This window comes from Anas platyrhynchos, chromosome 24 (assembly GCF_047663525.1).
Source record: "Anas platyrhynchos isolate ZD024472 breed Pekin duck chromosome 24, IASCAAS_PekinDuck_T2T, whole genome shotgun sequence".
NCBI classification, from domain to species: Eukaryota; Metazoa; Chordata; class Aves; order Anseriformes; family Anatidae; genus Anas; species Anas platyrhynchos.
The window spans coordinates 4,354,690-4,364,809 of record NC_092610.1 but is presented as its reverse complement, the minus strand read 5'-3'; the positions used below and the strand labels follow the sequence as shown (position 1 = coordinate 4,364,809).

The following is a 10,120-nucleotide window of genomic DNA, read 5'->3' as shown; positions in this document are numbered from 1 at the left end:
GCTGTGGGCTGCGTGCATGGGGTCCCCATCCCCTGCCCGTTGGGGACACCACGGGGTGGCAGCGGGTGGCCCTGTGCCGGCGGGGAATGAGGGTGCATCCAGGTCTCCCCCCAGCCTTGCGTTTGGCCACGAGGGCGCACCCCAAACTCCCCGGGATGGATCCAGCCCAATTCTGCTCCCGGCCACTGGGGTCCCAGCAGTGCCAGCACCACCGCAGCACCGTCAGCCCTGGCACAGCACCAGAGCCAGGATCCCTGGGGGATCTCAGAGCCGCTGCTGGCACGGGGACACCGCTGGCACGGGGACACCGCTGGCATCGCCTCCGGTCTGGGCCGAGCGCTCTGCATCGTGCAACGCCGGCGGCGCGTTGCGTCCAGCCTTCTGGCCCCGGGCAGCCCCAGCCCAGCCCCAAAGCCACGTCCCGGGGCTCTCCCGCTGCCACCACCGGGTTGAACCCCATTGTTGGTGGCTCCCCCGTCCCCGCGAGCCCCCCGTGCGCTGGCACTGAAGGGCGCTGCGTCCCCCCGCCGTGCGCCTCCCCCAGCTCCCGCAATCTTTGTCCTGCTCACTCCGGGCTATATTTAGCCCTCCCCCGTGCTATTTCGCCTCCCTGGCAGGAGTTTATAACTGGCCGGGACAGCCACACCTCCTTTCTGCTTTCCTCCCTTGCTTTCCTTCCTTCTCTTTTCCCCTTTTTTTCCCTCCCTGCTCCGCTCCGACCCGGCCGCCACTCCCTGCCCTTGCCCCTGCCCCATGCCCAAAGCACCGGGGGCTGCCCAAGCCCAGGACCCCTCCAAGAACCAGCATGGGGCCCGCTGAGGAGCTGGTCCGGATCGCCAAGAAATTGGATAAGATGGTGGCCAGGAAGAGCACGGTAAGGCGGGCTGGGGCGCGTGTGCAATATTTGCACACTCGTGCCAGATTTGCACACTCGTGCCAGATTTGCGCACGTGAGCAATATTTGCATGCGTGCAATATTTGCCTACGTGTGCCACATTCGCACTATTTGGGTGTGCTTGCATTTTTGGGCAGCTCGGGGCAGGGCGAGGGAGGAAAGCCACGAAGCTCCCCGACGTGGCAAGGAGAAAAAGGGGGCTCGGAAATGTCCCCCCCAGGAGGGGCTGAGTGGGTGCTGAGCTCCCACGGGGCACCCCCGGGTGCTGCCTCTCCACCCTTGGGGAGTTGGAGCTGGTGCCCATGGGGGTTTTATTTTGGATTTGGGGCTGTCCCTTGCCCCCCCCCTGCTCAAGGCCATGGGGACGTGGTGGTCTGGGGAGCTTGGGGGGGGGGGGACCTGTCCCAGGCTGTGGCGGTGTGGGACAGAGGACAAATGCGGTGACAGGTGCTTGGCCCCCAGCCTGGCCACAGGCACCCAAACCAGCCCCATGCAAAGGAAAAAAAAAAATCCCTTGGGGGGGGGTGGGAAAAGCCCCCCCCAAGCCCAGACACAGCCCTGCCTTTTGCACAAGTGTGTGCAAATGTGCACAGGGAGGGAGGGGGCAGACCCATGGCACTCGCAGGGGTTGGGGAGGGGGCTTCGGTGCTCTGGGGGGGGGGGGGGGGGCGCAGGATCTGTCCCTGCCTCCCTTTGTGCCAGCTGAGCACCCGTCCTGGCCCACTGGTTGCACGGGGGCGAGCCCAGCCCCTAAAGTTAATATTTGACCGTTTCTGGCGGACTTTGCCCCGGGGAGGTGTGGGCTTCCCAGGTGCTGCCGTCCCCCCCCCCCATCTGGTGGCTTTTTGGGACCCTGGATCACAACCGCACAGCCCCGACTGAAGGGACTGATCCTGCCCAGCCTCAGGCTGTCGTTGGGGTTCCCAAACCCTCCTGATTTATGGCACTTTTGGGAAGGGGAACAGCACGGGGGGGGTGTCCCCTGCGCCCAACGGGCTGGGAGCTCCGGCCACCACGAGTGGCACGACCCCGCCGTGGGTCCCCGCACCCTTGTCCCTGTTCCTGCACCTCTAAAAATACCGGGGAGGAAAACGACCCCACATGGAGCCGTGCCGGGGATATATTTAGCCCTACAAGCACCGAGCACCCAAGGGCCGGGCTGCAAATCCGGAGACGTGTGGCCCCCGGTGCCTCGGGGACGCTCAGGTGTCCCCAGCCCTCCCCGTTGGAGCAGGATGTTTTTTAGGGGAGCATCACTGAGGGTGGCCACGTGGCCCCAAGCGCCTGCCCCATCCCCTCTGGGGACCCCATGGGGTGGTCCCGGGGGGGGCGCAGCTCCTCCAGGGCTCCCGTGGCCTCTCCCCGCTGTAGGAAGGGGCGCTGGATCTGCTCAAGTCGCTCACCGGTTACACCATGACCATCCAGCTGCTGCAGGTGAGGAGGGGATGTGCTGTGGGGTTTGGGGGGTCCCGGGGGGGTCCCGGTGACGGCCCCGCTAACGCCTGTCCCCAGACCACGCGCATCGGGGTGGCGGTCAACTCGGTGCGCAAGCACTGCTCGGACGAAGAGGTGGTGGCCTCGGCCAAGATCCTCATCAAGAACTGGAAGCGGCTGCTGGGTGAGAGGGGCAAAATCCTCCCCAAAACCTCCCCAAACCCCGCACCGGGCTGTCCCGGTGTCCCCGGGCTGTGCCGTGACCCGGCCCCTTCCCGCAGAGACCCCCGCTGCCCCGAGGAGGGAGAAGGACAGCGATGGGGAGAAGAAGGAGAAGGAGAAGAGGCTGGATTTCCCCAGCTGTCCCAACGAAGGGGCGAACCCCCCCCCTGCCAAACACCCCAAAACCCCAGACAAGCACAAGGAGAAGCACAAGGAGCGGTACGGGGCCAGCGGGGGGGCACCAATGGGGCCAGGACCAGCTCCGACCCCCCCAGCTCCATCCCTAAGGGCTTGGTTTATCCAGGATGGAGCCCCCCTGCCCGGCTTTTTCCCCTTCCCCACGTGCTTTTTACCCAAACGAGGGCTGTCCCGAGGGTAAAACCGACCCCAAACCGCCCCCGTCTCTCTTTCTGCAGGAAGCCCAGCACCCCCGGCACCCACCCAGCCCCCCCCAAGGGCCACCCCCCCGACTCCAACCCGCAGAGGTACCCGCGGTCCTGCCCTCGCTGCTCGGGGCTCTGCGGGGCTCCACGAGGCTTTGTGGGGCTGGGGGGGTCTTTGGTGGGAAGGGGGGGTCAGGATGTGGCTCCCCGGGCTGCACGGGGGGTGCTGGGTGCTGAGCGCGTCCCCCCCCTTCCCCTGTGTCCTGCCCTGCAGGGAGCCCAGCAGCGGCCGCAGCCCCTCTGCATCCTCGAAGAAATCATCCCTGGATGGCAAGAAAGAGAGGTGGGGGTCTTGGGATGGGGGCACGGGGGGGGGGAGAGGACCCCAGCCCCTCTTGGGGCTGCGGATGGGGCTCAGGACCTGGTCCCCAAATTCCGAGCCGTGGCTGCTCCTGCAGGAGGGACTCTGCTGACTCCAGGTCCTCGGCCGCCTCCTCCTCTTCCTCCCCGCAGAAGAGACCCTCGGGGGAGAGGTAAGGAAGAAGCCCCCCCCCGGGGGGACCTTGCCATGGGGGGAGACCTGGCCCTGGGGGGGGCGCACAGCCCCAATTTGGGGATGCTCCAACCGTGGGACACGCAGCCGGGGTGGGAAGAGGGGGCTGCGAGCCTGATCCTGCCCCATCCTTGGTGTCCCCCCCACCCCGTGCCCCCCCCAGGAGAGCCTCCGTGGGTGCCAGCCCCTCGCCCGCCCCCGCCACCCCCCGGAGGAGCTCCAGTGACAGCAAGGAGGACAGGTGGGACCCCCCCCCAACCCTCCCCAGCGCTGCCACGTCCCCACGGGACCCCAACACCTACCTGTGTGCCCCCCCCCCAGGGCCAACAGCAGCAAGGCCAAGGCGGAGACGCCGCGGACCCCCAGCAGCCCCCCCTTCTCGCCCAGCGTCTGCCTCCTGCCCCCCTGCTACCTGACGGGGGACTCGGTCCGGGACAAGTGCATCGAGATGCTGACGGCCGCGCTCCGCATGGATGGTGAGCAATGGGGGGGGGACACAAAATTAGGGGGGGCTGGGGAAGGTCGTAGCCTGCTCCTCTGGGGCGAAATGGGGAGGGGAACCCTCCAAAATCGGCGCTGAGCCCCAGCCAAATTAACCCACAAAGTTATTTGGAGGGGCAGCAGGCCCCCCCCCCCCGTCTCCATCCCGAAGGTCCTTGGCCAAGCTGGGCTGGGTGTCCCGGGGGGCAGCCCCAGCGGGGGTAACCCTACAAAAATAAACGGGGCTCCAAGGCCTGGGGGCACCCGGGCAGCAAATTCCCCCCCTGCCTGGCAGAAAAGTCCCGGCTGTGGCTCAAAAACCCAGGGTTTGGCCCCAAAAGGGGGTCGGTGGGGTCTCTGGTGGGGGATTTGGGTGTGGGTGTTGCAAAGGGTTTCATTGCGGGTTTCAGGTGGGGGGAAAATGATTGTTTTTGGAGAGGGGGTGGCTTGGGCGAGCAGGATGAGGTTTTGGCCACTTTTTGGGGAGCTCCCTGGGGCACAGAGCCACCCCCACACCACCCCCCCCTCCGCCTCGCCTTGCCCCCCAGATGACTACAAGGAGTTCGGCGTCAACTGCGAGAGGATGGCATCCGAGATCGAAGAGCGTATCCTTTGGGGGCTGGGGGGTCCTGGGGGGGGGCAGGGGCAGGGACAGAGGGTGGTGGGGCCAGGGCCATGGGGTGTCCCTGCGCGCAGCCTGCAGAGGGAGCCCGGAGCCCACTAAAAGCTGGAGCTGAGCAGCCCCAACCCGGAGCACCCCAGGGGCAGGAGCTTTGGCACTGGGGTGCTGTGCGCCCCCCCCCGAAAAAAAAAAACCCTGCTTGGGGACCTGCCTCCCTCCAGGGTGGGGGGCAATGGAGCCACGCTGGGCCAGCTCCAAGTCACCCCCAGCCCCAAGCTTTGGGGTCCCCCCCTGCTGCCAGGACCATCCCTGGAGATGATTCCCCCTGGTGGGGGGGGGACACGCGGGCGATGCTGAGGTTTCCTTGACGGGCCCCCAGATATCTTCCAGGAGCTGAAGAGCACGGACATGAAGTACCGCAACCGGGTGCGGAGCAGGATCAGCAACCTGAAGGACCCCAAAAACCCCAACCTGCGGAGGAACGTGCTGTGCGGGGCCATCCTGCCCGGCCTCATCGCTCGCATGACCGCCGAGGTGCGCAGGGGGGCGAGGGGGCCGCGGCCCCCTTGGTGCCTGAGAGCCAGCAGGGTCCTGGTTTGGTGGTGCAGGTCCCGTTATATGGCACAAATCCCCTCCCCGTCCTGCTCCTTGGGCCCTGCTCCTCCTGCCCCATGGGGTCCCCAAATGAGGTCCTCAGAGCCCCCCATGGGACTGCAGCTCCCTGGGGACGGGTCTGGGGACGGGGGGCTTGTTCCTCCGGATGGGTTTGAGCGCAGCGAGCAGGATCAGCGCCCTGCAGGGATGGGGCGGGTGATGGACCACGGTGCTCTGCACCCGGGGCTGTGCCAGCTCGGCTGGCAGCCCCCCAGGAGGCCCTGACGTGCCCCCCCCCCCGTGGCAGGAGATGGCCAGCGACGAGCTGAAGGAGCTGCGCAACGCCATGACCCAGGAGGCCATCCGCGAGCACCAGATGGCCAAGACGGGCGGCACCGTCACCGACCTCTTCCAGTGCGGCAAGTGCAAGAAGAAGAACTGCACCTACAACCAGGTGAGCCCCCCTGAGCACCCAGGGGACCCCCAGCTCGTAGTTTTTTTTTTTTTTTGGGGGGGGGGGGGACACCATCAGCATCCTCTGACCCGGCCGTCTGCTCCCTCCTCAGGTGCAGACGCGCAGCGCCGACGAGCCCATGACGACATTCGTGCTGTGCAACGAGTGTGGGAACCGCTGGAAGGTCTGTACGAGGCGGGGAGGGGGGGCTCTGGGTCCCCCCAGCCCTCCCCTGTCCCACCCCTGGGACCCGTGTCCCCTGCAGCATCCCTGCCCGTGCCCCCCCGCCACCCCTGAGCCCCCCGTGGTGGTGCTGGTGTGGTGCCACCACCCGGTGCTCCAGGACCCATCCAGCACCCACACCCCACGGGGAGCAGGCTGGCCCCAACCCAGGGGGTTCCCAGAGCCCCCCAAAACTGCCCGAGGTGGGGGCTGCCTGCGGGGTGCCCCCACCCCACGCTCGGTTTCTCTTTTGCAGTTCTGCTGACGGCGCCCAGCGGGGCTGGAGGGGACGCGGCGCGGAGGGGACACGGCGATGGCACATGGGAGGTGGCAGCAGCCCCCCCACTCCCTGTTCCATGGCACTGGGATCCCACAAGTGACCCAGTACTGGGTGGGTTTGCTGTGGAAGACCCCAGTGAATTCCAGCACTATGTACTGGGAGCCCACTGGGAGCACAGAAACATCCAGCAAGAAGACTGGTCCGAACTGGGCTGCAGAAGGGCTGGGGGGAGCCTGGGCTCACGTGGCTGGGGGGCAGGAGGGACACTGCCCCATGGCTGTGGGGTTGGGAAAGGGCCAGGCTTCACCCCCAATCCCCCCATTTCCCTCCCCTGACTGCAGGTGGCAGGGGGTGGGGGGAGATGGGGTGGGTGGTGGCGGTGCCCGGGTGCCGGTGGGATGTCACCGCGTCCCCTGCTCCGTGCCACATGGGGTGCCCGGCCGGTGTCCCTGGGGAAAAGGAAGGGACGGGGGGAGAGGAGTGGGGAGAAACCCTCCAGCTACAGCAATAAAGGCCTGAATGTCTCTGCAGCAAGGGCTGCTTTCTGGAGGGGGCTCGGTGCCTCAGTTTCCCCAAAAAGAATTTGTGAGTTTGCCCCCAGGCAGAGCTCAAGGCAGCTCGCACCCAGATTTGGGTGCCCACGGCCCCGTCTCCAGGATCCTGCTAAACCCAGAAGGGTCAGCCAGCTCCAGCCCCTGGGAAAACACCTCGGGCTTTGGCACTCATTAGCATGCAGAAATCATTAATAAGCCTCCGAGGCAATTAGTTACACTTGCAAAGCGTGGCTGCAATTAAGGCACTCGCAGGATTGAGGTGGGCGAATAAAACAGCAGGACGGTGCGGTGACCGGCACAGGGAGCACCGGGGCCACTGCGGGTGGAAACAGAGTTGGATTTGGGGGAAACGGATTTGGATTTGGGGAAATGGATTTGGATTTAGGGAAAATGGGGGATTTGCCCCCATTTTTTTGCAGTCCAGGATTTGCGCTCCCCTAAGATGGCCGCAATGACAGGGCTGGTGCTGAGCTGGGGGTGTCGTGGTGCCGTTCGCTCCTGGCTGGATCCTTCGGGCTGGATCCGTCCCCGTTCCTCCTGGTGCTTTATCTCTGGGCATTGCCTCGGCCCCAAAGCTGGCAGAGCAATACCGGAGGGAGCCTGGCCCCAAATTAATTTCCAAGAGGCTAACAGAGCCCTGGCACCCACCTGCGTCCATCTGTCCTGCAGGGACGTGACCGAGCGTCCTGGCAGCGCCTTGGATGGGGGGGGGGGGGGACACAGGCAAAGGATTTATTGCGAGGGCTCTGCTCGAAATTCCCGTTTGGAGGCACGAAGTGGGCTGTAAATAACCCCCGGGCAGCTGCTCGTTCCCCGGGGAGCCGGGTGCTTTGTGAAGTGGAGCAGGGCCAGCTGAGAGCACGGGGACCCGCAGCACGCAGGGGGGAGATGGGGACAGGGCTGGGGGTCACTGAGGCTCTGGGGGGTGTTGGGGGGGCGGTCACCGGGGCAAGGGGCAGTGGGGGTCCCTCTGGCTGCCTGCAGGGTTGCAATGGGCTCTGGGTGGCTCCTGGGGACAGTCCCCAGAGCCAAGCCTCCGACCTGAGCCGGGGGATGCTGTAAGCACCTGGGTGTGCTGGAAAAACCTGGTGCCCCAAGTGCTGCTCCCCACACCCATGGCATTGGGGATCTTGGTGAGCCCAGGCAGGGTCCGTGTCACCCACCGAGCCCCCTTAGGGCCATGAGGTGACATCCCTGGGGCTTCCCCCTCTGCCCCCCACGTCCCCCAGCCTGCTCAGGAGGGGAGAGAAACCCCCACAGCTCTGGGGGGGACGGGCGCTTCTCTTGCCTTTTTATTAGGGCTTGAGGGCTGCAGCCACAGCTTCAGGCACCAACTGCTTGTGTTTGCCCTGCCCTGCCCAGCTCACATTTTGGGGCACATCCGAGGGGAGCCAAAAACGCATCACATCCCCCCCAGGGCTGTACCACCACGATGGGCACTGAGATCCCTGGAGACCAGCACGGCTCTGGAGACGCACCGCTGCAGCACATCCCGGCGGCGATGCTGCCCTTCTCCCCCGCATTTTTTCCAGCCTTGACAAAAAGAAAAAAGGGAAAGCAAAAAAAAAAAAAAAAAAAAAAAATCAGTGCTGGCGGTTTCCATGACAACCCCATCCCCGGTCCTCACGCCCGGTGGGTGCCCAGCCGCAGGGCTGGAGCAGAGAGGTGGGGAAATCTCAAACAGGGCTTGCAGCGCACCCGGGTTTCTTGGAAACGGGTCGGAGAGGCTGGGGATGAGTCGTGTCTGGGTGCCCCTGCTCCTCCGGGAACGTCCCCGCCACCCCCTTGTCCCCATTTTGGCTTTTTGTCCCCTCCCCAGATGTTTTTCTGGAGAGGTCGTGCTGCGATTTGCAGCTTTGGGGCTCGGGGTGGCCATCAGACACACGGGGTGAGTTTAGGCACCGCTGGGGTTTCGGTGCGGGGTGAGGACCTGGGGGCCAGCACCCAATAGGGGGGGACAGCTCAGGAGCCTTGGCATGGCTGGAAACCCCCTGAGGTTCACCCACAGCTCCATCAGCATTTCCTCTCTCCTTTAAGGTCCAGAGGCTTTTCCCCACGGGTACCCACAGACGTGCCCCATCCCTGTGCCGAGCAGGGATCGATCTGTAATTACGCACCCAGCACAGGTGCTGGCTGCCTCGCCAGCTCTCCGAAGCCACATGCAATATTTATCTGCACGGCCTCGCTGCTTGGCTGCTGTCAGGAGAAGGGATTTGTCTCCCTGGGGAGAAGCGCGCCGCTCCTGCCTTGGTGTCCCCAGGGGGATGCTCGGCGGTGCGGGGACCGCGTGTGCAGGGTGGGGACAGCCCAGCTTGCAGCTGCTCGGGTGAGGAGAGGTTTATTTTTGCTTTAATTGCACCCAAAGCTGTGTTTTCTCCAGCACAAGGTGCCTGCTGCCTGCGCTCTGGGTCTGGGGAGCGGGGATTTGGCCTCAGTGGGGCCGGACCCATGGGACTGGGGTGTTGGAGGTGCAGCAGGTCCCTAAATACCTGCCAGAGGGACACGGTGCAATCACACAGGACTTCCCAGGCACTGAAAAAATGCACAAATATGCATAAAGCAGGAAAAAAAATAAATCACTGAGCCTCTCAGTGCCTGCTCCAGCGCTGGGCTGTGATGCAAGATGAGCAATTTCCCTTCTCTTTCATTGTTCTGCGCTGATTTTAGTGAATCAGCTCCAAGAACAACACCGTGATCACCCAAAGCAGCCCTGCTGGAGAGGCTCCACACCCCTGACCCCATTTTCTCCCCATTGCACAGCCCCCACCGCCCCAGCCAGGCGAGGGCAAAAGCAAAGCTCAGCCCAAAAAACCCCAAAGGTCTCCGCTTCCACCACCCAACCTCTGTGCTCAGCCTGGGGCTGGGTGCCCCAGCCCAAACCCACGGAGCAAAGCCACTGACAGGGGCTGGAGGGCGTTTCTTCTTCTTCTTTTTTTATTTTTATTGAAAAATGTAGGAAAAAACACTCACTCTGTCACCTGCAACCTTTACAATCCAGCAGAGGGAAATGGTTCGTTGAGCTGCGGGGATGCAGTGCCCTAAAATCACCCCCTGCCTCTCCCCAGGCCTTCTGGTGATTAAATGCATCAGCGGAGACTGAACTGGACCCAAACCTTTGCTTCTAGGATGAAACAAGCTGCATGGAAAATTACAGGATGCGACTTTTCCCGAAGACAACTCGGTGCCCTGTTATTTCCTAGCCAAGGTTTGCTGAGTCTGCAGAGCGCTTTGATCTCAGCCTTCCTAAAATCACAGCTCTCGGCAGGGATATTTTTTCCCCTCCTTCAGCTGAAGAGGCAGAGGAGGAGGAACCGAGCAGCGAGCCCCAGGAACAACCCAAAAAAAAAAAAATGCCCTGGAAATGAGCTGCTCCGTGTTCCCTCCACAGCCACGTGCTCTTCCCTCCTGGGACCATGGGGACGGAGGC

General features: G+C 64.1%; 1 protein-coding gene across 2 annotated transcripts; it reads left to right on the top strand.

Annotated features, from left to right (window-relative positions):
• The first annotated feature begins 612 nt into the window (after positions 1 to 612).
• On the top strand, positions 613 to 6,688 carry TCEA3 (transcription elongation factor A3). Of its 2 annotated transcripts, XM_038167348.2 has the most exons (14): positions 613 to 874; positions 2,267 to 2,329; positions 2,408 to 2,513; positions 2,611 to 2,770; positions 2,968 to 3,036; positions 3,209 to 3,277; positions 3,393 to 3,467; positions 3,651 to 3,728; positions 3,809 to 3,963; positions 4,516 to 4,572; positions 4,969 to 5,123; positions 5,491 to 5,637; positions 5,750 to 5,821; positions 6,116 to 6,688. In XM_038167348.2, the coding sequence occupies exons 1-14, from the start codon at positions 806 to 808 to the stop codon at positions 6,122 to 6,124; spliced, it is 1,284 nt and encodes a 427-aa protein (XP_038023276.2). In that variant the 5' UTR covers positions 613 to 805; the 3' UTR covers positions 6,125 to 6,688. The 2 variants fall into 2 exon arrangements, with proteins under 2 accessions (XP_038023276.2, XP_071883428.1); XM_072027327.1 differs by lacking the exon at positions 2,968 to 3,036 and having other exon boundaries at positions 614 to 874.
• Positions 6,689 to 10,120: the final 3,432 nt, after the last annotated feature.